Source organism: Lathyrus oleraceus, chromosome 5 (genome assembly GCF_024323335.1).
Source record: "Lathyrus oleraceus cultivar Zhongwan6 chromosome 5, CAAS_Psat_ZW6_1.0, whole genome shotgun sequence".
In the NCBI taxonomy this organism is placed as follows: domain Eukaryota; kingdom Viridiplantae; phylum Streptophyta; class Magnoliopsida; order Fabales; family Fabaceae; genus Lathyrus; species Lathyrus oleraceus.
Genome location: NC_066583.1, coordinates 20,460,960 through 20,488,624, shown reverse-complemented (window position 1 = coordinate 20,488,624; position 27,665 = coordinate 20,460,960). Strand labels below are relative to the sequence as shown.

At 35.2% G+C, this 27,665-nt stretch overlaps 2 protein-coding genes across 3 annotated transcripts; one reads left to right on the top strand and one right to left on the bottom strand.

Annotated features, from left to right (window-relative positions):
• Positions 1-7,672: 7,672 nt before the first annotated feature.
• On the top strand, positions 7,673-19,589 carry LOC127087688 (actin cytoskeleton-regulatory complex protein pan1). 2 transcript variants are annotated; one of them, XM_051028625.1, is made up of 14 exons: positions 7,673-8,114; positions 8,376-8,775; positions 8,860-9,972; positions 13,160-13,378; positions 13,463-13,656; positions 14,036-14,110; positions 15,065-15,136; positions 15,215-15,313; positions 16,311-16,382; positions 16,468-16,582; positions 17,634-17,702; positions 17,781-18,093; positions 18,241-18,316; positions 18,644-19,589. In XM_051028625.1, exons 1-14 carry the CDS (start codon positions 7,980-7,982, stop codon positions 19,304-19,306), a joined length of 3,615 nt encoding a protein of 1,204 aa, XP_050884582.1. In that variant the 5' UTR covers positions 7,673-7,979; the 3' UTR covers positions 19,307-19,589. The 2 variants fall into 2 exon arrangements, with proteins under 2 accessions (XP_050884582.1, XP_050884581.1); XM_051028624.1 differs by having other exon boundaries at positions 8,376-9,972.
• A 350-nt stretch (positions 19,590-19,939) lies between these two features.
• On the bottom strand, positions 19,940-23,545 carry LOC127087689 (uncharacterized). The gene is made up of 7 exons (XM_051028626.1): positions 23,249-23,545; positions 22,574-22,691; positions 22,338-22,450; positions 21,981-22,025; positions 21,663-21,750; positions 21,427-21,540; positions 19,940-20,169 (listed from the first exon to the last, which is right to left on the bottom strand). The coding sequence occupies exons 1-6, from the start codon at positions 23,396-23,398 to the stop codon at positions 21,446-21,448; spliced, it is 609 nt and encodes a 202-aa protein (XP_050884583.1). The 5' UTR covers positions 23,399-23,545; the 3' UTR covers positions 19,940-20,169; positions 21,427-21,445.
• Positions 23,546-27,665: the final 4,120 nt, after the last annotated feature.

The following is a 27,665-nucleotide window of genomic DNA, read 5'->3' as shown; positions in this document are numbered from 1 at the left end:
TTTCGCATCCCTGCATGTAGAATCATATTGCATTGCATCTTCCCAAATCGCGTAGCATTTCCATTTTCATGGAGCATTACGCCATTGAAAAATTCAAACATACGCATGTAAGCATAAAACATTCTCGGTATCCCAAGTGATAAGCCAGAAGTTATTTCCAGTACTCAGACTGAAGATTGTTCATGACTTACCTTTGTTATCCCCAACAAGTGGCATTGGCCCATGCACCGCCTCTATTATTGTTCCCTATTTCTGCCGATGTTGACAGGCATGAAGTTTCCGGTATTCAGACCGAAGTGGCGTTTAGGCCAGTTTTCCGATGTTCAGATCGAAGAAGTTTCCGACATTCAGGTCGATGCAACTTGTGGCATTCAGGCCAGTTTCCGGTATTCAGACCGAAGTGGCGTTCAGGCCAGTTTTCCGATGTTCAGATCAAAGAAGTTTCCGACGTTCAGGTCGATGCAACTTGTGGCATTCAGGCCAATTTTCCGATATTCAGATCGAAGTGGCATTCAGGCCAATTTTTCGATATTCAGATCGAAGTGGCATTCAGGCCAATTTCCCGATATTCAGATCGAAGTGGCATTCAGGCCAATTTTCCGATGTTCAGATCGAAGAAGTTTCCGACGTTCAGGTCGACGCAACTTGTGGCATTCAGGTCAGCCTCTCGGTGTTCAGACCGATATTAATAATCTCATATCTCCCGATGTTCAGATCGAAGTCATTTTCGGTATTCAGACTGATGAGCGACATTCAGGCCATGGTTATTTCTGTGTTACCATTTATTTTGGTATCCAGGTTAACATTCTTTTTCGGTATTCAGACTGATGAGCGGCATTCAGGCCATGGTTATTTCTGTGTTACCATTTATTTTGGTATCCAGGTTAACATTCTTTTTCGGTATTCAGACTGACTCTCACCGTACCAGACAGATTCTTCTTTCAAGACCACCTCTTTGCCGATTCTGACAGGCATTGTTACTTCACTTCACTTCAGTGCAAATTTTCGGGCTTTCATTGTATTCAATCCCTTGATACCTCGAAAGCACGAAAGCCGCTGCTATCTTCTTTCCAGGTCTCCAGTTGATTGAATAGGGGCAGTTGTAATACCCCAAAATTTACCCTTCATTTTTCCTGGAAGCATACGCTTTACACCTCATGCATGCATTCATTTTTAGGTCATTTAGCGTTTGCATTTCATCATGGCAATCGGAATCGGATCCAAGAAGCTTGAACATCATCCAGGACACTTTGTGGGCTCTATTTAGATGATCAGTCAACACAAGGGAAAGACTTGAGTTACTTCCAACAGGGGTCTATTCGTCAGTCAAAACGTTAATCTTGAAGGAGCAAAGGTTTGTTCATGAGCTGTCATGCTCGCTAGGCGAAGCCCACGTGTTTTGAAAAAAAAAACGAAAAATAAAAAAAATAAAATAAAAATAAAAATAAAAATAAAAAAATAAAAATAAAAAAAATAAAAAAAAATAAAAAAATAAAAGAAACTTGGACCTCTCTCAAAAGCCCACTAAGCTACCAATATTAGGCTATAAATACTAGAGTTTCAGTGAAACAAATATTCATTCTATTCCTATTACCCTGTCTAGAAAAAAGATAGTGAGAGAAGAACCCTGGGGAAAAAGATAGTGAGAGAAGAGCTAACAGAGTTCAGAGTAACCTCCAGGCAACTCTGAAAGGTTCATTCTGACTCACACACTTTCAGCTCAAGCAAATCCTAACATTGGTTTGCAAATCCAGCCGTGCCATTTGACTTCAACCGATATCTCCAATCAGGTTTGCCCTTATTCCCATTACCTTTATGCTCTTAATTTGGATCATCTGAATGTATGAGGTATGATGGATGAATTTCATTAGGTTTTTGCCCACGGGTTCATAATTATGTATGAATGTATAAATAATGCCTTGAATGCTTAATCCTTATCGTGTTTCTCTAACCTGTTTGTTGAGTTTTGTTTTGTGAGGGCTCGTATGACTCTTGTAGGGATGGTTTGCCTGGTGTTCCACTTTATTTGTGGGATATCACCTGGAGGTTTCATTCCGATTACCTGTACTGACTCACTTTCTTTGATGGTGTTAGCTTGGAAGGATCTCAGGGTTTCCTTGTTCCGTTAATGACTGTTACTTCGGATCTTTATCCGTGTGGTACTTTTACATTTTCCCGTATTTTTACCGCTTTCTTAGCTGGAAGACCTCGATAGGAGGCAATATTTTGTGTGTTTACTTTATGCAGGTTCCTTCGTCTAGGATTTCCCTTTTGCCTGAGCGTTCCTAAAACGCAAACAAATTCATTGATTTTTCTTCTCCTAAGAACACGTTTACTCCTTCTACTACAGGCGAGTAAGTCTCCAAAGGTCGAACATCCGGTAGATTGCGTAGTAACGTCGTTCGTCCAAAACCCAATCCATAACCCCGTAGTTAGTCGAAATACGGCTTGCTCTGATTCTCATTCCAGATGAGATACGTAGGCATAAGACGCGATGTCTTAGCGAGCACACATCCCCCCAACCCATAGGTCAGCCGAGTTACGAAGACTCTGATTCTCATATTCAGATGAGATACGTATGCAGTGGATGCGACATCCGCGCGAGTCATTTTCATTTAACCCCTTTTTTAGTAAACAACACAAGATAAACTCGCACCCTTTAAGAACTACAAAAGTGGATCCCGTAGAGTACTACGGATGCGTAGGGGTGCTAATACCTTCCCTTCACATAACCGACTCCCGAACCCAAGATTTGGTTGCGAGACCTTGTCTTTTCCTTTCCTCTTTTCAGGTTTACTTCGAGCGTTTCCTTTCCCTCCTTTGGGATAAATAACGCACGGTGGCGACTCTTCTGTCATTTTCTTTCGCCGGTTGTTTTTTCGCACACTGTATTTTTCAGGTTGCGAGAATTACATAAAACGTTTATTACATGAACAAATTAACTATTTAAACATTTAAAATACTACTATTCATTTTTTATTATAGGTTATTTTAATACTTTTGCAAATATTTTTAAAAAATAATGATTATTGTATGATAATGATAAATTATAAATAATTTATAAAATTATTTTTATGATAATAATATGAAAAATATAAATTAAAAAAATCTAAAAAAATAATAAAATTTTAAAATTACAATAAAAAATAATGTTACTAATATAGTAATATTATAAACACTTTATAATTTAATGTATAATAAATAAATTGGAAAATAATATTACTCATATATATATATATATATATATATATATATATATATATATATATATATATATATATATATATATATATATATAAAAGTTGATTTTTTTTTTAAAAATGTCTCAGGTTCAACTAATTGAGTTATTCTTTAAGTCAATTTAATTTATTTTTATAATTTAAATAGGTTAGATGATTATTGTTTTTTTTTTAGTTAAAAAAAGATGATTACTATTTTTAAAAGCGAACATATACACAAACATCTAGAGAAACACTTAGTTGGATATATCCAAAACAAATAATCATTTAGGCACATAAAACTATATAAATTTAAGTATTTTAAAATATATATTATTTAATTATTTTTCATTTACTATTTTTCTATATGCGTGTATACCCAAACATTCTGTTCAAGTATTGTGTTCATGCAAGACTCTCTCTTAACATCTAATAAAAATCAAATACATTGAGGTTATTTTTAAAACAACTATAAAGTAGAAATACACGATAATTTGTTTTGTTGAAAGCGACATTGGATCACCATTAAACTAATAATAAATTAGATAAATTAAATATTTAATAAATTTAAAAAATAAATTGTTTTTTTATAAATATTATTATTATTATTTGTTCAGTTCGGAATTAAAAATTAGAAGGGGAACGATGATGATGACAAATCGTGGCTTTCAGCGTAAAGGAGTTAGGGAAACACTTCAATGCTCAAGTTAGTATATGAAAAAATTGTATTTGAAACTTGTTACATGATTTTGTATTTGAAACTTGTTACCTGATTTTTGTGTCTTCTCTATATATGTATAAAGGAAATAGTTAACTTGCTATTAGTTATGAGCGAATTGTGGAGAGTTGTTGGGTGCTTTACGATTGAAATCTTTGATGACCTCTTCAGCCACTTATTTATTTGCTCCTTATGGCCTCTTAAGCCTCTTTTTAAGGACATATTCTCATTGTATTGATTTGTACGATGAGGGAAGTGATGCAGAGTTTAATGGCTATGCCTTCTCCATGATCTTTTTGGAGTGCCTGGTATATTCTCCTTGCTCTCTCCAAATCGACATTGATTGTTGTCAATTTTCCTTTAGGTTGTGGTATTTCAGCTTGAGATGGACCGACGAGGCGACGAAGTCTAGCATGGCCGCAAAAGATCAAACTAAGATACAGTTGTAAACACTCCTGCAAGAAATAACAAGAAATTGAGAATCTATTGCTAAGATGTCTTCTCCATTGTCAACAAAAACTATTAGTTTCACATATCCCTAAGGACAAATTGTGGCCCGGTTGAATGCTTGAAGGTATGAGCCTTCATATGGGAGCAAACTGCTCAAGTTTAGGTTCATTTTCTCAAATAACTCTGAGTACATGATATCACATGAGCTTCCACCGTCGATGACGATCCTAGATACATCAAACTTTCCAGCTCTAACAATGATCACGAGAGGAAAATTTTCATTGGGAATGCCCATGGCTTTCTTATGAGTCTCAAAATCCCAACATATGACAATAGAGTTTTTTTTTGTCGACGTACTACCCTCTTTGTAGTAGACAACCGTCATCTCTGCGATTTTCTATTCATTCTACATTTGGACGAGAGCTTTACCAACGATGCTCCTCTAGTTATGACAACAATTTAGAGCGCTTACCTTTGTTTGCCTCTTTTCTTTCTCCACTTATTCTGACCATTGTGATCTTCGAGGGAGACTTGCCCTTAGGTAACTCTTATCTATCTCACTTGCCTCCTTTCATATATTCAGCTAATTGTCCCATATTTATCATTTATATGATGACATCTTTCAACTGGATGCAATCATCAATATTATGGTTGTGGCTTATATGGAAGCGACAACATTTTGATTTGTTTGTCCGAGATGTCTCTCTGACGGGGTATGGAGGCCTGATTCTCGCTTTTTGAAATTAAGTAGTTATGCAATCTTGATAAATCTTTTCACAGAAGATCGTTTGGGGAGTATACTTGTTATATTTTCCCAACATTCCCCATCGTGTAACTAGAGTGAGAATCAGTGGAAGCAAGGTTATCAAAGCACGTGTATAGCTTCTCTTCAAAAATCATGTAAGGCTCGACCATGGTTAACATTTCTTTGACAAATTTTACCTTCATTTTTCCTAAGTTTTATGTTGAAAATATAGTCCCCATAAGACTGTTCTCGAAGATCCAACACTGAAGACCTTCCAGAGTTCTATCTACTTTAATAGAGACATGTGTGAATCGGTCTATATATGATCACAAACTTTCTCTCTTCTTATGCATGATCCCGATTAGGGCAACTTTAGATACATGTCGCCTCTTACGAGCTATGAGCTACACAAAGAGTCTTTAATGGAACTTCGCCCAAGAATCAATACATATGTCAGGCAGGTCATTGAATCACAACCGAGTTGGGCCGACCAAGGTTAGCGTAAACATATTGCACTTAGACACGTTGTCAACATTGAAGTAACCTAGTCGGTCATCCACAAGCTACATATGCTCGTCTGGACCCCTTTCCTGCCATAATTGCTCAATTTGGGTGGTTTCTCCATAAACATTAGGGTCTTGCTCTCTAGTATTCTTACCGATAATGGGTGTTTTAGATATGCCTTTCTCGGAGGAGTTTCTGTTTGAGCTAGGGAATGAGCATGACGGCTCTGATCTCCACCGAGATTGACAAAAGGAGTCTGATGCTTCTTGTATTGATGTCAGTCTTTCAAATGAAGAGCCTTGTCTTTTTTTGTCCTGGCTGGCTTCGGGATAATAACACGAGTCTTTCCTAAAGCAACTTCCTGAACTGTATTTTCACATGAGGGAGCATGGTGAAGGCTTTCTTCTGGGCTTTCAAGCCTTACTTCAAATGCATGTGAATCTTGTTGTCGAACGATATTAAACATGTTGTTTAATAATTCGTTAGCACATTATATACCAAGGTTCGCCTGGAGAGTTTAGAGGCCAGGTAAATCTTCACGTCGTATGATCAGAAGCGGAACAATATTCTCTATCAGATTTGCTTGAGCAGATCTAGCTAATGCTCGAACTATATCTGAATGCGGAAGAACGACCGTTTCAGGATCTACGATGTTTTACGGTGGAAAATGACGTGTTTGATTCCTTGCTGCTAGAGAAACAATGACAGTTTCTTTCGCCGTGGCGAATTTGGTAGCCTTAGATCCAACCATCACCGATGAAAGTAAAAATTGAGAATTTGGAGATTTGGGGAAATGAGATTGAGATAATGCTAAATCGAATCCAAACACGATAAATTCTCGCGTTTGAGTGCAAGTACTTACTCATACGATAGAAAGAAATTGCAAAATGCAAAAGTCGGACAATGAATGTGAATTCTTGGAAATCGTGAAAATCAGTTGTCAATTCCCACAGACGGCGTCAATGTTCCGTTCGGGAACCAAAAATAAGAAGGTGAATAGTGGTGATGACGTATCGTGGCTTTTGGCGCAAAGGAGTGGGGGGCCTACAAGGTTAACACTCCGAGGTCAAGTCAGTATATGAAAAAGAAGAGTGAATGAAATTGTATTTGAAACTTGTTACCTGATTTTGGCGGATTCTCTATTATATATCTATATATAATAGACATGGAATAGCTTAATTACAAATGAATTGCGGAAAACCGTTGAACGTTTTACGGTTGAGATCTTTGGTGATCACTAGAATGATAATCTTTGTGTATTATGAAGATTTTGACAGAATTAAGACCTTTATCTAATTGTTGGCCGAGATCGATATGGTCGGCAAAAATCCATTTGAGATTAGTTTGATCGACCCAAAACCTTATTATTAGTATTATGTATTTATTTATGTAATATAATACTCTTATTATTTTGATAAAATTCTTCTTCTTCTTAGGCTAAATTTAATTTTGGTACCCCAATTTTGTTTAATTCACGAAATTAATGTCCTTATTTTAAATTCAAATAATTTTGATCTTCCTACTTTAGATTCAAACAATTTTAGTTTTTCTCACGTTTTTTCGTAGAAAATTGATAGATGTTTGTTTTTTAATTTATATTTTTATATATAAAGTTCAATAATATATTTATATACGATAATTTATCATGTTTCACAAGTAACTTTTATTTAAAAATGAAAACATCATAAATTTTAAGTGTAAAAATATGAAATTTAGATCAAAACTATTTAAATTTAAAATAGAAGATAAAATTGTTTGAAATTTAAAATAAAAAATCAATTTTGTGAATAGATAAAATAGGGGACCAAAACTTTAATTAAACTTTTATTATTATTATTATTATTATTATTATTATTATTATATATTATTATTATTATTATTATTATTATTATTATTATTATTATTATTATTATTATTATTATTATTATTATTATTATTATTATTATTATTATTATTTATGTAATATAATAGTGTTATTATTTTGACAAAATGATTATGATTAGTATTAGTAATTTCAATTTTATACTTTATGATTGTTACTACTTTATGGTTTATGATACGATAGGTAGATGCAATGTAATGAAATCATCGTCAGAAGAAGTTGCTCCGTTGAGGCACAGCCTGTGTTGCGGTTGTTGGAATATCAGAACCCAAACTCGCCGGAAAATATCAAAACCTTAAATCATCCTCACTTTTTCAAATCCCCCAATTGAGAACTAGAATCCCTTTGATTCAACAATTATCATTCTTTAATTCCATTTCCCTCTTTTCTTCTTCTTCTTCTTCTTCCACGAACCAAATCCCTAATTGACTTGGTTCTGTGGCGCACGATCTAGCAACAAAAATGGCAGCACCGAACATGGATCAGTTCGAAGCGTTTTTTAGGAGAGCAGATTTGGACGGAGATGGAAGAATCAGTGGAGCTGAGGCCGTGGGTTTCTTTCAGGGATCCAACTTGCCTAAACACGTTCTCGCTCAGGTTTGGTTTTATTCTCTTCTATGATTTCAATCTAAACCAAATGAATCAAAGTCACTTTACTAAAATTGATAATTCTCTGTGTTGTTGTTGTTCTCTTTGAGTTTTTTAGGTGTAGGATTTTCATAATGGATTCTTTGCTTAGAAAGTTTGTTTTAGGTTTTTGTAGTTGTTTCTTTTAGCCATGTCTAATTGGTGGTTCTTCTGATTGGGGATTGTAACTTGATCTAGTGTAATGCTTATTGTTCTTGGTATGAACTACAGGTGTGGATGCATGCTGATCAGTCCAAAACTGGTTTCCTTGGGCGGAATGATTTTTATAATGCTTTGAGATTAGTAACTGTTGCTCAGAGTAAGCGAGAATTAACTCCTGATATTGTGAAGGCGGCGTTATTTGGTCCTGCTGCTGCTAAAATCCCTCCACCGCAGATCAATCTTGCTGCTTTACCTCCACAGCGTCAGAATCCAGCTGCCTCGTCTGTTGGGCAGATGGGTGTGAATGCCGCACCCACGTCTACTCAAAATCTTGCCTATAGAGGACAGGGGTTAACAGGTTCTGCTGTGAACCCACAATATCTTCCTTCCCAACAGAATGCTAATATGAGACCACCTCAATCACAGGGATTAGCAGGTTCTGTTGCAAATGCAAACCAGCAATATCTACCTTCCCAGCAGAACACTAATACAAGACCACCTCAATCACAGGGATTAGCGGGTTCTGTTGCAAATGCAAACCAGCAATATCTACCTTCTCAGCAGAACACGAATACAAGACCACCTCAATCACAGGGGTTAGCAGGTTCTGTTGTAAACCAGCAGTATTTACCTTCACAGCAGAGTCCTACCATGAGACCACCTCAATCACAGGGTTTTTCAGGTTTTGTTACAAGCCCACAATATCTCCCTTCCCAGCAGAGTCCTAACACAAGACCACCTCAATCACAGGGATTGCCAGGTTCTGTTGCAAATCAACAATATCTTCCTTCCCAGCAGAATCCAACCATGAGACCAACTCAATCCATGCCTGCTGGTAGTGCCCCTGGTCCACAACAATTTATGCCTTCCGGTAGTGCCTCTGGTCCACAACAATTTATGCCTGCCGGTAGTGCTCCTGGTCCACAACAATTCATGCCGCCTGGTAACACTCCTCGTCCACCTCAATCGATGCCCACTGGTACAGCCCCTCGTCCGCAACAGGGTTTTGCAGGTACCAATGTCTCAAATGCTAGCATCTCAAATGATTGGAATGGTGGAAGGACTGCCACGCCTCCTTCTAGGCCTGCAGGAATTACTCAATCAGTTGCCTTACCAACACAAACATCACCGTCTCCGGTCTCACCAATGTCCCAGCCAACAGCTATTACCACTAAAGCATTGGCTGTTTCTGGAAATGGGTACCCTTCCAAATCAGCTTTGGACAGCGACTTTTTCTCTTCTGCCACATCTACACCGAAACAAGATCCTATTCGACAGAATTATCCTGTTAGCAGTGCACCTGCCTCATCGTCCATTGTTCCAGTTTCCAGTAGTGCCAACCCTGCAAGTAGGCAAAGTTCACTTGATTCATTGCAGAGTGCGTTCTCAATGGCACTTACAAATAATCAGATTCCGCGGACACAGTCTTTACCAAACACAGCCCAGCAAATTTCACCATCAGCTTCTTCTCCACTTACAACATCTGGGAGATCAGTTGGACTTGGAAATACTACTTCTGATAATTCACAACCTCCATGGCCAAAAATGAAACCTTCTGATGTGCAAAAGTATGCAAAGGTGTTTATGGAAGTTGACACCGACAGGGATGGGAAAATCACTGGGGAGCAGGCACGCAGTCTATTTTTAAGTTGGAGATTACCGATAGGTAAAACTTTTTTCATTCCAACTAACAAATGTTTGATAAAGTCTACTCTTCATGCATTTTGGTATGCTGATGTGTTAACTAGTCCATGGAGTGTTGAAAATAGCTAACAGAAGTAATCAGCTGAAGGTTTTAGGTGTTAGCTTCTTGAACTCAATATTTTTCTGCTCATATTCTTTTGCTTACTGACAAAACTGGCTCCTGTACACTGATTCTGAAAATTTAATTGTTTCTGGTAAATTTATACAAATTGTTGAATGTCAATTTTTGGAGTCTGATACTTCTTTCTTTGAAAAATTTGTTTTGAAGCAATTTATTAACTCTCATTTGGAAAGAAGCATCAGATTCACATGGTTGAGGTTGACCATAAATATTAGTAAAATTGATTGAAAATTGAAGATCATATCATATATAACAAGTCACATGACTTAATTTGGGTATATTTGTCAATCTTACAAGGTGTAAGAGAGTATAGGCATGCATAATTCATTGGTTTCGAACTGGGTATATAAAACGGAGAAATACTTCAACTTCAAGTGTTATTTATGATCAAACGGTGCCTCTCAAGCTCACATGAAAGTTTTATTGAACTATAGTGGTATTGTATGTTGGGTGATGGATTTCAAATAAGAGCTTAAGCTAAGCATTATAGACACAAGAAAATGATGAGGGGGCATGTAAGAAAACAAAAGATGAAGAATGATTTATTATAGAAAAAGTATGACTAGCACCTATTGAAGAAAAGTGGACAAAGGCTTGCCAGAGATGATTTAGCCATGTGAGGAGAAGATCAATAGAACCCTAGAAAGAAGAGTAGATGACATTCCGGATATCCCTATAGATATAGAAGAAAACATGTAAGCAAAGAGAGGGTCAAGAGTGATTCTATTGTAGAAAAAGTAATGAGTACCACCTATCGAGGCAAAGTGGACAAAATTTCACCTGTAACGATTTAGTCATTTGAGTAGAAGAAAGATAGGTGATCTAGATAGAAGAGTTGATAGAATCGAGGACATCCCAATAAATAAAGATATGCGAAGACCAAGGAACACTACTAAATCCCGCTTCAAACAAGGTTTATACATAAAACTTGGATTTTAACAAAACAAAGTGGTAGTGTTTGATCTATGTAGTACACTCAACTTGGTGAGAAAATGCTTTCTGTTTTTGTTGTTATACGCTATCATTTGATGATTTTTTGTTTGTTTAATGTATACATGGAGATACATGAGCAAAAGGTAGCATGGATAAAGGTATCCTTGGAGGCAATATATCCCTCAGCACTCTAGGTGAAATGCAAAAGAGACTTAGCGACCAATTTGAAGTGAAACATTGATGAAACAACTCACTGTTATTACTCTTAGTTCCTTATACAGAAAATGCAAATTTTCACCATCACCTAAATAGTATATAAATTACTCCAAATACTTCTTTAAGGAGTTATTCTTTATTTTTAATTTAAAGGTATTTGGATAGAACAATCTTACTAAAGGAATAAATGAAAACGAGGGAGGATAAGTAATCCTCCTTCAACAAACCTACTAAGAAAACCAGTAACCTCTAGAAACACAGAAAACACTGAGCTACAGCCATTAATATGAAAGAGCCGTTCAGCCCCCTATCTATGTTTTTTTTTGTTTTGTTTTTATTGTTATTTTTTGTGTATTGAAGAGGAAGCTGTTATTTGAAAGACGGGGAAGCACCAGTGAGCGGACATAAACACAAAGGGCAAATATACCTTCTTAAATATATGAGTGTTTCTTACCAACCATAGTGGAGAATTGTAGTAATTACACATTGCTAAAAAATACTCTCCTTTTTCCAGCCAAAATCTATAAAGATTACATTAAGAAATTTCATGAATTTGAAAGGAGACAGTTGTTGTCATCTAAGATCTCCAAAGGTTCCTCCATAGTAAGTCACATTGGGATGCAAAATTGGGATGAGGTTTATGAATTGTACCTGCAGATAACACTGATAAATGGAAAAAGAGCTGTGTGCAGATCTACAACATCTGCTGCCATACCGGTTTACAAATAAAGAGGATTGAATTTGAGGATGAATTAGGAGCTAAAAAAGATTTATCAGAAAGTATAACAGAAGAATTCAAAGTTCTCCTATATTTATTAGAGGCTAAATAACACTTGCTATGAATGACTTGGTTCACAATGTAATAGATTTTAAAGTGAAGTACGGCAAATACTTATAGTTTGAGCTTGGCAATATGGTAGGTTATAGTCATCTGGCCTAATATAAAGTATAAACTCCACATTTATAAATGTGGTTGGTTATGAACCAAGAAAACCCAACAAATTCCAAATGACAGGATACTAGAAACACCCGCTGTGACTGGACCAAGGAAGTGTTGAATAGATCATTGTGTCTCTGATGTTGGTAGCCTTACCTTGCATTTGCTAGAAGCTGATTTCATGTCCTCCAAACTCCCCTTCAGTTATATGAGTATCACTATAATGAATAGATTATTTTTAGAAGAAAATAACCAAGTAATATTGATAGTTTAAAAATGAGAAGATTGTATAGTAGATGTTGGTTATTAGAAAGAGATCACCTTCACATTTTGAAATCTAGTGGGTTGTGAGTTTCTGTGGCTCACATGTTATGAACCACAGAAACTCAATTAATTCCCAAACTCTCATTTGTATTCTACTTGATCTTATAATTGATTATTTTCTAAAGGAATGCAACACTAATACTAAAAGCTTGCACGGGTTTATATTAGATGACAGTTATTAGACTTGAAATCAACTCCCCATTTAAAAATTAATTTGAATATGAACCAAAAAAATCCAACCAGTTCCAAAATTCTCTTGTTCATATTTCATTATAAAGTTATAGGTTATTTGTCAGCCAGTTCATGTTGTTCCACAATTTCAATGCCGAACATCATGGCTGCAATTGTGTTTTTGCTGATGGCTGATGAAGCTTCCAATGCCATGCAGTCAGGCTAGTAGAAGTTAAAAGCTGCTAAGAGAAATGTGTTACACTAAGTAGAAAACGCTAGTGGACATGTTTCTTTGCTGTTTTTATATATTTATTATTTACTCGAGACTCTTTTTCTTCTTTAAGCTCTATTCATTATTTTGGACATTTTCGAGGACAGGTCTTGGGATTGCTTTTTGTTTTTTTTTGTTAGTGCACACTTAATAATATCTTTGTGCACTCTCTGCAGATGTATTAAAGAAGGTGTGGGACTTATCTGATCAGGATAGTGATAGCATGCTCTCTTTGAAGGAGTTTTGCTTTGCTCTTTATTTGATGGAGCGGTATAGGGAAGGTCGTCCTCTTCCGCAGTCTCTTCCAAGTAATGTTATATTTGACGAAACATTGATGTCTATGACGGGGCATCCAAAAATCCCTCATGGAAATGCAGCATGGGGTGTAGGCCCAGGTATTTTCACAAATTTATACTAGCTCAATTTTTCTCTCTTGTTGAATATTTCTTCACTAATTTTTCACTTTTCACTGTCACAAGGTTTTCAGCAGCAACAAGGAATGCCAGGTACTCGGCCAGTGGCACCAGCAGCTGGTTTGAGGCCACCTGTGCAAGGAACGCCTGCTCGGGCTGATGGCACTGTGCTGCCTGATCAGAAAACATCTGTGTTGGATGATTCCTATTTGAATGACACAGATAATAGTAAGCAAAATATCGAGACTGCAGAGAAAAAGGTATTTGCTTTGCCTTGTGACTTTTGTCCATATGCGATTCAATTTGGGAAAGTAAAGGTTCCAATTCAATGGGCATTTTTTTTTTGTATTTCGTTGATATTTGTTTTTTGTGTTGATGTTAAGGAGGATTTGTTTTAACCAAATATCAACTTGTCTATTGCCTTTCTTGACACTGACTCCAATTACTGTAGGTGAGATAAATAATAAATAACTAAATGATTTAAAAGTTTAATCTCACTTTCCAAGACACTTGATCTTGGTAAGAAGCTAAATCAAGCAGTAACACTATAACATGCAAAACTGTAAAACGCACTGTTACAAAACAAGCTACTACTTGCTCATTGAGACATTATAAAGAAAGTTCTCTTTAATTTTGTAGCCTGAAGAAATGCAGAATGTGATATTGGATTCAAAAGAGAAGATTGAGTTGTACCGCAACAAAATGCAGGAATTGGTGAGTAATTCATATGTTGTTTCTATTTTATTCTGATCTTGTACTGATGCTGCATGCACAGATTTAATATGGTTGAGGTGAACTATATCAAGGCATACTAGGCCATGCAGCTGGTAGCTGGCCTGAAAGTAAACTTGTGTTCACATTAACGGAGTCCAGTTAGTTTAAAAATAAGTTTATTATAACCTTTGACCTGTTGCTATATGGAAGAATTAACACGTGTTTCCGTTTGCTTAATTTTTACACAATAAAAGTTCTGAGTTAAATAGCTTTCTTGAGTATTCTATCTTATAAGCATAAGATAAGCCGATGCAAATATTTTATTTTAGTGTACCAGAACTGTATAGTTTGACACGAAGGGCGGGTTTACTATGACAAATAATGTGAAATGGGTCAATAATTGCGATTAGTTGCATTCTATATATTTTTCGATTGCAGATGACCCATTTTTGTTGACTCGTGACTGTCTATGAATTCAATTTACCTTGTTCAGATGATAACTGACATAAATGGATTCACAAATCATCCTATGATGACTTGATGGTAGGATTATGGTTATATAGTTAGGCTTCAGTTTGATCCCTGGGAATTGACTTCTGCTTAGGAAGGCTTAATATTTTGCAGAAGGGAAGTTTTTTCCCTCATCAAAAATCCAACTGGAATCGTGCAGTCAGTGAAAAAGAGTGAGGATTTAAGTGGGTAAAGTTAAGGAGTTTATATCCCCCAAAAAATAAAGTTGAGGAGTTCATGGAGTAAAAGCATAAAAGGATTTATTATCTTTTTAGACCCTTTTTAAACGAGAAAGATAGGTGTTTATATATAGTGAATCTGATTAAAGAAAAATGGATCTTATGTGCTTGAAGTCTTGAACATTTGGCTAGTGATAAATTACGTTAGGTGGTGCACTCACTCACTTTTCCACCCCTCTCTTATGGTTATTTGTATTTATTTCAGGTCCTGTATAAAAGCAGATGCGATAACCGCCTAAATGAGATTACAGAAAGGGCATCTGCAGATAAGCGTGAAGTATATTTATTTTTCTGAATATGTTATGTATGTTTAAGATTTTAAAAGAATTAGCCCTAATTTGGTGGCATGCTACAGGCAGAATCATTGGGCAAGAAATATGAAGAGAAATACAAACAAGTTGCAGAAATAGCATCCAAATTGACTATAGAAGAAGCTAAACTTCGTGATATACAGGTAGTTAAAATTAGACATACTATATTATTTGTTGATAGATAGGCTTTTTGTTAGAGTTGAGAATATTTTGTATGCTATATGTTTGCATTGTTACTGCTGTTGTGAAGGACCAACTTTTCAAAAAGTTTTAGTTGTCAGGTGAAAAGTCATGAATAGTTTTATAGCTAAAACACCCCTCGATGTTAGAGTCATTGGGGCCTGAAGCATACACAATGTACAGCCACGTCCGACTTTGTGGTGAAGTTTGTCTTATTAAGGATGGGGGTGGCAAGGGTCAAATTTGTGTGGCTGAACAACTTTAAATCCCGTGTCTGTATTTCTTCTTCCGATTCTTTGTGCTCCTTATTACAACAACTTGCTTGTTTGAGCATACAAAATTGTTCAGAAAGTTCTGTTGAATCCTTTCCCCAACAAAATGAAAAATGAATTTAATATGCTTTATATTTTAATGAAACGCTAGGTTAAAAGGCAATATGCACAGCAGATTGATATATTGTACCACAAACTTATTTTGGAGCTTTTGGCAAACCTCGTTTCACACAGTAATTGTCTAATCCATATAATCTCTGTGGTTGTAGCCACCGTAGCACAATAATTGAACTCGACACTCGACTTCACTCCTACATTTTGCTTGTTTCTTTACCATGAAACTACTAGGTTCACCCCAACAAAGACATGGTGCATTTGGTCTATGTAAGGAAATTCCGACTAATAAACATAAGTGCGTGCTTAGAGCTGCATAGCCCTTTGAATTAGGTGCCGAAATCCTTATGTATACTGTTTAGATACCCAAATCCTTATGGTGGAATCTGGTTTTGACGAATTCTATAAGAGTACATGTCTCTGGCTGTTTGGAATTTATTCTGATGTTAGTAACTAGTCATTTATTACTCTCCACATTTCCTTCTTTCTTTGCAACAAGTAACTCATTGTAATAGTTAAGGTTAGGAGCATATATTTCAGTGCATCATTTAACCCTTATTTGATACATATTTAGGAAAGGAAAACAGAGTTGCAGCAAGCCATCGTCAAAATGGAACAAGGAGGGAGTGCAGATGGCATTCTTCAGGTCAACTTATATTCTTGACTTAAGACTAGGATTTCTGTGCAAACCTGCATATTACTCTGTTACTGATTTTCAGTTAATTCCATAGGTTCGTGCTGATCGCATACAATCAGATCTTGAGCAGTTATTTAGGGCTCTTGCTGAACGGTGCAAGAAACATGAGATAGATTTGAAGTCAATTGCTATGGTTCAGCTTCCTGATGGTAATTTTAATCTGATTTGCCTTGACACAACTTCTTTCTGTATACTTTTTGCTCTGTTGGTCCTTAAAGAATCACCTCAAAAATTTGTATTTATTTTGACTTATTTTCTTTTGCTATATGCGATTCTTTGTTTTGATTCCCATGTGTGGTATCCTCTTATAATTTTGTTATAGATACTATTGTGAAAAACCCTAGTGACCTAAGGCTTGTTTGATTTAGTTTTGGAAAACGGTTTTTTAGTTTTTAAAATTTGAAAATAATAAAATTTCTTTTGTACAAAGCTGTTTTTAAAAACTATCTTCTATTTATAAGTTTTGAAAATTAAAAAATTAAAATGGATTTTAAATGTTTTGGTTTTTACATATGAAAATTGGGAAGAGAAAAAAACAAAGAAAAAACTATCTTCTATTTATAAGTTTTGAAAATAAAAAAATTAAAATGGATTTTAAATGTTTTGGTTTTTACTTATGAAATTTGGGAAGAGAAAAAAACAAAGAAAATTGGTACGATTTTCATTAATGACAAATTTGTATACTGTTGTGCAACTTTATAAATGCAAATGTGTTTCCTTCAAAGTTTTTTTTTCTTCCATTTTTTCATCTCTTAAAACAATTTTCAAAAATAAGATTACCAAACATGTTTTATTTTATTTTTTTCTTCATAACAATTTTTTTAAATTGATTTATAAAATAAAACTCATTCAAACAGACCCCTAGTCTCCCAAAATACAAGATCTAGGATGATATCAGAGCCTACCAACATGGACCACCTACCTTATTATCTACATACCTAGCCAATAGTGTTAGGCATGAGGGGTGTATTGGTGAAAAGCCCAAGTCCCAAGTTGAAAATAGATATGGCTTAAAAAGACTTTCTAAATAATGGCACCCCTATAAAAACTCAGACCTTTCTCTTGCAAGGCTGATAAGGCCAGTCTAAATGGCTATTTCATAGATGAGTCAACTTTTTACTGCAGCATATTGCAACAAGTGAATACACTTTTTTGTCTTTCCAATTTTAATGTGGCTGTGTGAATCAAATGAATTACAAGGTTGGCAACCTGGAAATCCGGAGGGGGCAGCTGTTTGGGACGAAGATTGGGATAAGTTTGAAGATGAAGGTATGCCGTATGAACTTTTTGGTAAACCATAATTTGCTTGAAATAATTAGTTCCATTAATTACTTTTTCTACTTCCAGGATTTGCCAATGATCTCACTTTTGATAAGAAAAATGCATCTTCAGAGCCAAAACCTTCATTCATTCCCGGAGAAAATTCCTTTGACGATAACCCAGTTCATGGTTCACCTGTGAATGCAAATGGAATGCAAGAAAATTTCACTAATGGTGATTATACAGTTGAGGAGGAATCTTCTTATGCACATAGTGAAGATGACTTGGCAAGAAGCCCTCGTGATAGCCCATTTGTAACGAGTACAGTGGAGAGTCCTTCAAACGAATTTTCAACTTCTCCTTTTGCTAAAAGTTCCGAAGCAGATGCAGAAACACACAGGTAATTTGTTCTTTTTTTTTTCTGTTACGAAGGTGTTGGTTTATGTCTTGTCATCCTTTTTTTCTTCATTTTTTTTTTCTGTTTCTGCAATTCATGGCTTTGAATGCGGTGCATTTAGTAATTGCAATATCGTTAATATGGTAACAGAAGTTTTGATGAATCAACCTGGGGTGCATTTGACAATAATGATGACGTGGATTCGGTGTGGGGTTTTAACCCCAAGGTATTGTGTGCTATACTCATCTTTTAATTTATTGATTTTCTCTTAATCTTGGTGTCAACCTAATTAGTTGTAGTTATTGAGAGAGTTGTTGTATGGAAATTGATCTTAGAAATTTTTACACTGAAATTGATGTAAGACGCAATGAACATTTTCTTTTCCTTCTTATTTTTTCAACGGGTTTTAGTATAACTCCTCATGAAGAGGGTATTCTAATTTCAAAGATCAAGTTGGTTTGATTTACAGGCACATAAACCTGCCACATTATGGTGCTTACGTTTAAAAGTAATTGAAGTAAAGCTGCTAGAATTTTTATGTTTGGTTTTGTAGGACTCCGACTTAGAGAAGCAGGGAGATTTCTTTAAATCTGGTGATTTTGGCTTAAACCCGGTTAGAACAGGATCTACATTTAATGATGGTGCTTTCCAGGCAAAAAGCCCATTTGCTTTTGACGATTCAGTGCCTGGAACTCCATTCTCCAAGTTTGGAAACTCTCCAAGGTACAGTGAGGCAGGGGATCATTTTGACACGTCAAGGTTCGATTCCTCTTTCAGCATGCATGAAAGTGGAAATTCTCCACAAGCAGAAAGATTTACGAGATTTGATTCCATTAGCAGCAGCAGGGATTTTGGCAACAATTTTGGCAATAATCACGAGAAATTTTCAAGATTTGATTCCATTAGTAGCAGCAAGGATTTTGGCTATAATCCCGATAAATTTTCAAGGTTTGATTCCATGAGTAACAGCAAAGATTTTGGTTACAATCCTGAGACGCTCACAAGGTTTGATTCCATGAGTAGCAGCAAAGATTTCGGCTTTGGTGGTGGTCAGGGACATGCAAGGTTTGACTCGATTAGTAGCAGCAAGGATTTAGGCTACAGTGCTCCATTCTCTTTTGACGACTCTGATCCATTCGGCTCTTCTGGCCCATTTAAGGTTTCTTCAGAGAATCAATCTCCAAAAAAAGGCTCTGATAAATGGAGTGCATTCTAGCCTACAGTCCATGTTTTGCTGGGTTTTTTCTTCTGTTGTTTCCATTTCCTTGATTGTTTGTGATAGTCTATTTTTTGTGTATAGCTAGAAAAAAAATGCTAGACAGTAATATTGTATGGTATGACGAATGTATTATTTTAAAGAGAGCTTTTCTTATATTTTTTTGGGGAAGGGCAATGTGAGGACGAGTGTGTGGGAGGGAGATAAGAGATAAATTTAAATGACATGGTGTGAATGTAATACTAAGTTTAATTACAAACACATGCAAAGATCTTTTTATTTTTATTTTATTTTGATAGCTCAAACAAACTGTGTACTGGACCAAACTTGCAGAGCTTTATTGTATCTAAAAAAAGAAATAAAATTAGAAAAGATTGATAGCTCACATTGTGGTTTTGCTATGTTTTCAAGGTGAGGGAAATTTTTTGATCAAGTCTTACTGAGTAGGTTGACTCGAAAAATTATGCTCTGGCATCCCTAGTCACCAGAATGAGTGCATTGCACCCATTTAAATTCTTTGGGATAATTTTCTGTATTGCACCCATTTTGGCAAAAATCAGAATGAGTGTGCTATTGAATCAAATATATTGAACCCCCACAAAAGAAAAAAGCGAATCTACAGCTCAAAGAGAATAAACGATAACAGAAAATATATTTCAAACTGTTTCCTTTTGACGTTATGGCGTGCTACAAAAAATTGTTCAAACCTACAATATATTCTCATCAAAAGCTCCAACGGGTGCAAGATGAAATAAGAGTTATGAGGAACTTTTCATTTGGTTAATTTGAGAATCAAAAATCTTGCAATGCTCAGTCCCCAATACTGTAATCAGATTCTCCACATGTGATGTCACTCTTGCAGCCTGCGTAAGAAAGAAATTACCAATGTTAAAAAATACTCATTTTCATCGTGAGTTCTTCACAATATCCCAATCAATAACTTATCTTTTTAAAATCAAATCTCTCTGTCTCCTCTCTAGGGGTGGCAAAAAGGGCTCGGCCCCCCCGTTTTGCCTGCGTTTTTGTGCGGGGCGGGCCAAGGATTTAGGCCCTCACCCTCAAATGTGTCCGCTCCGCCCCGCCCCGTTTTTTTCACGGACTTTTGCGGGCACGTGTATTTACATAATTTTTTGCATTTTTAGGCTTAAAGAGTGCAGTGCCCGCGGGCTTTCCCCGCCCCGCCCTCACTTTTTTGCGGGGCGGGTCTAAGTTTTAGGCCCACATCCTCAACTATGACCGCCCCGTCCCGCCCCGTTTTTTTGCGGGCTTTTGCGGGGCGGGCCTAAACGGGGTGGGCATGCCCGGTTGCCACCCCTACTCCTCTCAACTTAGGTGGAGGGAGAGACAAACTGTTTTTGTTCAAATTACAGGAATTGCATTCAAGTTCTGTTTAGACCAGGGTTTAACAAGGAAAAAGAGAAAAAGAAAAGCCTCATGGTGATCGAGAGTCTAGCAGTATAAAGAAGCAAATGGGGGATTTAGCTATAAATTTGTATCTGAAAAGAAAAATTGAGAAAACTATAAATTTGTTTCTAAAATTGAGAAAATTAATCATATATAGATTTAGCTAGTCATCATATTTACTTTCCCTTTTCAAAGGTAAAAGTTCATCTTTCATTTTCCTTCTTTTTCTTACCCTTTTCTTTTGATATCTTCCTTTTTCTTTCCTTTTAAACTTTAAAACATTAGGTCTTGGGAAAACAATGTCATCCTTTATGCACCCCACATTGTTTGAAATTGGAGATATTAACTTCGTGTGGTGGGGAATAGCTTTATACACATTTTGATTTATTTATATCCAATGTATTACTTAGATTACTTACAGTTTATGTTATATAATGACATACCTAGTTGCTATAGAATAGGAACTGAAATTCAAAATTAAAGTATCTTATTCCGCAGTGGGATATACTATAGTTTTATATAAATATCTCAAGCACTCGGACATTTTATAGTGTATGTTACTTAATTAATATACAGCGCAATAAACAGATAAAAAACCACAGTCTGGATATGCAGATGCAGTTGAAAGAAAGAAATCTTCGAGACAATTCTATGTATGTGCAACCAAAACAGGAGTAGAAGACAGATGAAATAAGGAGAGTTGACGCTATCTATACCTGAAGAGTTGCTACTTTTTCATTCTTTGGTACCTTCCACCTCTTGATGAAGTTGGTGAAAAGAGTGTAATAATGATGATCGCGTATTTGCTATTTCAACGAGTGTCTCTAGTGCTACAAAGAATTTCAATGCACAGAATTCGTTATTCTTGCTGTCAAGCATAAAAATATAAACAGATGACTATAACTGCATACGCAGAGTAATGAGATTTAAGATCTAGAGTTTTGTTATCCACCTTTCTCAAATGACAGCTGGGAGGCCCGAAGCTTTGGGGAAATCAAAACTCCGAAAACTGATAAGGACTTGTGTCGCTCCTTTTGAACCTATGAAAACCACAAACAGTATTTAAACAGTAATTCATCTAATAGTTCAGATGCTTATGTCAATGACCGAATTATCTAAATCTATAATTTATTCACCCGGTAAGTCCATGAGATCAAAGATATTAGAAATTCAATCCAATTATACTTGCAATTTTTGTTTTAATATGCTAATACCGTGTAAGAGAATCTAAAATAACAAAAGAAATTGATAAAAAAATTCAAATACTTACTTCATCATTATCTGCAAGTCCCGTAAAGTTCTTTATAATGGTCGCCTCAGTAATTTGCAAAGCCAATTATAAATAAAATGAGAAACAAAAAACATACTACTAAAAGCCAATAGTTGCAGAATAAGATTACAAATTAAAAATGAAGAGTTTGTTTTAATATGTAGTTGATGTTTCATTTCAGAATCAACCCTAATATCAAGTTGAAGTTACAGAATGCTAACGTTTAAAGAAAAGTTCTGAATCATGTTCAGTAAATAGGTTCCCCGGTTCCCCGGTTCCCCCGTTTACTCTATCACCACCGACAGTCAATGGGAAAAAAAAACATATCGTTTAATTGGTATGCAGGGAGAAGAAAACCGTACCAGACGATTTCAAATCACTATCTCGTGGCTGCTCATTCTTGTCTTCTAATTGAGTACTTTCAGGTTCAGACGATGCCCATTTCTGCAAAGTGAATTGTGGTTGTGCACCTACATAAAAAAGCAAGTGAAAGCATGGCAGCCTGCACATCAGGCAACACATTCCAAGAGGATACAAGTAGGATCAAGCCGTTGCAAACAACCACGTCCTTCACTAAAAAACACAAAACTTACCATCGTTTCCGGTTATCTTCAATGTTGTAGCAGCTGGATGGAATTTCAGGTCCAATAAAGAACTATTAACGCGTGAAGCACCCATAGAATGTCTAGCACTTGCTAACTCCAGCCATCCCTGCGAAAAATAGTAACCAATTACAAAAAGAGAAAACATACTAATCAAAGAAACGAGAATTGTAAAAAAGTTCCAAACTTTGCAGGGTCATCTCCAGAGTTAGGGCCTTATCTACTAGCCGGGGCACCTGTGAGACTGTTTGGAATAGCTTGTATGCAACTTGTTTTCAGCTTATTCCTATAAGCTCTCCGGAATAGCTTATGAAAACAACTTAATGCTCATATAAAAAAAAGTTAACTTTATTCTATCTTCTGAGCTATTCATAAAAAAAAGTCCTTACATATACTATAAAGTTTCACAACCTCTCATCTTAACGTTAACAATGAAAATCCCCAATTTTGAAATGACCAACACATAATAAACAATGAATCAGAAAACGGTTTCGATAATTCATATTAACCAAACATATAAATTTGAAGAAACCAATATAAATCATGATCCTTGAAGTAATAACCGAATCAAATGAGTGAAAAACAAGAAATTTATCGAAAGGGTTTTATTTAATGATGATGATAATTCAATTTGAATTGATTAGGTTAAAGTGTAATTGATTTTACCTGTCGAAGTGTGGAAGAGAGAGAATCAGCGAGGGATAGATAGTTATGAAGTGAATCCAGAAAGTGCAAAGCGAGTTTGTCTTCATCTTTAACAATCTCTGCTTCATTTTCTTCATCGTTCATACGAACCTCTCTTCTCTCTTCTTCCATTATTGAACTTCACTCAAGATTTTGGGTTCGAATTTTACACTGTTATTGTTAATTGATCATAATAATAGTATTTTTTTATGAGCTTAAGAAAAAATGACGTGTAAAAGAAGAATAAAGAATGTGATAAAAATTATTTTCAAAAGCGTTACAGTAAAAGATTTTTTTTATTCCCGTGGTTATATCAAGATTTCTTGGACACTATTTCAGTTCAGAGTCTTCTATTTTTTAGTGTGACATATACAGGTGGATTTAATTTGACATTGTGGTATATATGTTAATATTTTTGTCATATTTTATAATTACATTATTTAATCCACAGTAAATGTTAGGGTTTTAGACAAATCTCAAATATGACAAATTACGTTTAAGGCGAAGATGAAGGTTGACTGAAGACGAAGACGAACACGAACACAAAGACGAAGTTGGACGGTTGAAGACAAAGACGAAACTGGACGATTGAAGATGAAGACGAAGACAACATTGAAGCTTATAATATTTGGGGTAAATTTTTCGAATTTTCTTCTCTTCCAATGTCTGAGATTCTGTTGGTTGAAGACGACATTGAACTTTAAATGTTGTTTTGAATCCATTTCACAGGATATGCAACATTTTAATGTGAATTTTCACCATTGGGGTGGATTTATATTGGTCAAGCAAAATGACATCATTTGGATCTTGATACACACGTTTCTGGACAACACATATAAAAATGGACTATAAGAAGCATTCGTAAGTTGGTGAATAGGTGGGGTTATAAGGAAGGAACTTATAGGTCGTGGACGAAAATTCTGGAAATAGATAAGAATTTCTTTCAGATATCGAAGGATGATAATGCATATGATTTTGCTGCATATGCTTGTGCAACTAATGTTGATGGAGATATATTTGTGGAACATAATGTTGATGACATAGAAGTGAGAGTAAGGATCCTAAGTGTGTTAATGGGGTGACAAATGTGGAAGGATTAGATGATGAGGTGGTTGAAGGGTTAAATGATAGTGAGGATGATAGAGTTACTGCTCTTGTAGATGGATTTGATGGAGTTGATGTAATTGTCCCTATAAATCAAGGGCAGATAGTTGCAAGATTAATAGGTAGGCCCTACAAGAAAACTGAAGATGGTGAATATTATAGTGATGAATTGGATATTTCAGATCCAGATGAATCTGGTGATAAAGAACAAGTTTGAAAGGTTTAAGAAATATGAGCTCAATAAGCACTACAAATTTAAGTAGGGTATAAAATTTAATTATCTTTGACTTTAGGGAGGAAGTTCGTGAGTGGTCGGTGTTAAATGGTAAGGAAATTACATTTGTAAAAAATGAGAGTTATAGGGTAAGGGTAGAATGCAAGGCTAAATGTGGTTTTTTAGTCTTATGCTCTATAATGGGCCACAAGCATACATATGCTATTAAAACATTAGTGGATACCTACGTTTGTGCTAGGGTTTTGAATAATAGATTTGGAAGCTCAAAGTGGGTGGCCAAGGTCGTAGTCAAGAGAATGCAAACATCTGAAACAGTGGGAATCGGTGATATTATGCAAGACATAATACAAAATTTCTCTGTAGGTATTAGTGCTGCTAGTGGTTAATGGCTGCCAACTTGGTCTATTGCTGAACAATTCTAGGTTAGACATACTTTCAACACACAATAATTCATTGTTGACATTGCCAAAAGATCTTGTAGTTGTAACTTCTGGGAATTAGTTGGAATTCCATGTAGGCATGATGTTGTTGCATTGAGTTATAGAAAATAAAACCTGATGATTTTGTTGATAATTGTTATACAAGAGAGAAGTATGCACTTTGTTATGGATTTTCTGTGAGTCCTATCAATGGGCAAGAGATGTGGCCATAGGTCCAAATTGATGAATTACTACCTCCTGTATATAAAAATGGACCTAGAATACCAAGTAAGTTTAAGATAAGAGAGTGTGGTGAGGAAGGTGATAGGAGGAGAAGACCTGGTGTAGCTTATAAGTGCACAAAATGTGACAAGTTTGGACACAATTCTTTGTCATGCAAGAGCCTTACACAAGACCCTAATGCTCTAAAAAGAAAGGTAACAAAAAATTTATTTGTATGTGTAACATGGTGGGAGAACTGACTTTAGTTAAATGTTGCGGATAGCAAGAGTCGCCACCGACTTTTATTTTATCCAAAAGGAAAGGACATAAAAGAACAGGAAAGACCTTAAAAAGATTTTGAGTTCGGGGGGTAGGTTATACAAAGGGAAGGTATTAGCACCCTTTATATCCATGGTTATCCATGGGCTCTTAGTTACTTAGCTCACTTTGTTTGTTTGCAAGAGTGTAGTGTGTGATTAGAAAAATTTCTTTAAGTACTTTGTAATGACCCTCGTATGGGTGTATACAAAGCCTAGTTTAGAAATTTTGAGGTGTAAAAGTAATTTTGAAAAGTGTGAGCAAGTAACTATGAGATACCTACCCTAGATTAAGTCTTTCGTGTTCTCGTATATTCTTTCAATGGTAAGACTGTCCCTATTATTAAGGAATAGGTAGTCATTACCTTGGATGTGTTTAAGGGACGGGCGTAGGGTCATCGTATGGTCAATGAAGGCAACATAAGGGGTGTCTTTAGCAACTCGTAGGGACTATCATCATATTTACCGAAGGGACAAGATCATTATATCGTAGGCAACCTCGTAGGGACTTGATCTTTTAAGTTTATAGGGACTTGATGATTTTTCTGTCTGAAGGGACTTTGCTTAAGATACCCCTATTTTCGAGGGACTTGACCATTTAAAGAAGGCAACCAAGAGGAATACCCTAGGAAGTACAGATGGCGATCAAAGATCGACCTACGTGTGTGAGTGTTATTTTTCAGATATTTGTCTTGAATTTAATTTTCTAAGTTCAATTATTTACAGTTAGTTTTTTGCACTCCCTAAACTACTAACCACACAATAAATATTTACAAAAATAAAAGCAAGAAAAATAAATTCCTAAACTATTACATGGCTATGGGACAGATACATAATAATCAGGCGAGAAAGAATAAATTTACAACCTATACATTTGTTCCTAATATTATAAATAAAACAAAATTAAAATAAGGAAAGTAATGAAGCAAAAATAGAATAGATAAAAGCAAATAATAATAAAATAATAAATAAACAATGGTAATAAAGCAATAATAATAAAGTGATAATAAAAATGTTAGAATTTTAAAAGAAATTATTTTAGGTTAAACAAGTTAGATTTTTTTAGAAGTTATTGGAAAAATATGAGTTTAAAATAAATTAGTAATAATAAAAGAATTTAAAATACATTAATGTACAAATTATAAAATAAAAGAGTTATATGAAAAATATTAAGTTTGTTATTTACAAAATAAATAAAGGTTATAGAAAATATCAAATTATTAGATTAATAGGTTTATTATTATTATTCAATTAGAAAAATGGTCAATTAGATTTTATTTACAAAATATATAAGGATTTATTATTATAAGTAAGTAATAAAAAAAAGTTATTAAAATAGTTAGTATTTATTATTTATTTACAAAAAAATATAAAGGTTATAGAAAAATATTAAATAATTAATTTTGTAGGTTTTCACGCCCTACATTACTAAACCACGCAGTTAATATAGGATCAATGGCAGGAATTTAAATGGCAGAAAAATAAATGGCAGAAAAATAAAATGGCAGAAAATAAATGGCAGAAAATAAAATCCTAATTATTACAACGCTTTGGTGCAGTTACATAATAAAGATGGCGAAAAGTAAAACTGAAAATATTACAAGTTAAAACTTAAAATATTACAAGGGCGAAGCAGTTACAGTGTATGAATAACATAAATAAGAGTGAAAATAGGAAATAATAATAAGGTTTGTTAAGGTTTAAGAAAAGGTTTATGGTTTAAAGGAAATAACACGGTTAAAGTTTTAGGTTTGAAATTTAGAGTTTGTGGCGAAATTGTCAGGGTTTAGGAAAAATCAGGGTAGTTAGTTATGAAAAAAAATGTGCAGATCTAAATATATGTATATATATAAAAAAAATGAATTAAAAAAAACAACGGCGTTGCTAGCGCAAAATTGCGATCATCGCAACTGGATCGGATAACACAAATGTCACGCCTCATACACGTATACGTGAAAACGGCGTATTGACACGATCCGATCCGAAAACATAATCAAATATATCAACAAAATAGATAAAGTATATATCATATATAAACTATTACCAAACTGTGTGTACGATAGTATAGATCAGCCACTCTCAGTTTCTCTTTTTTTCCTGTC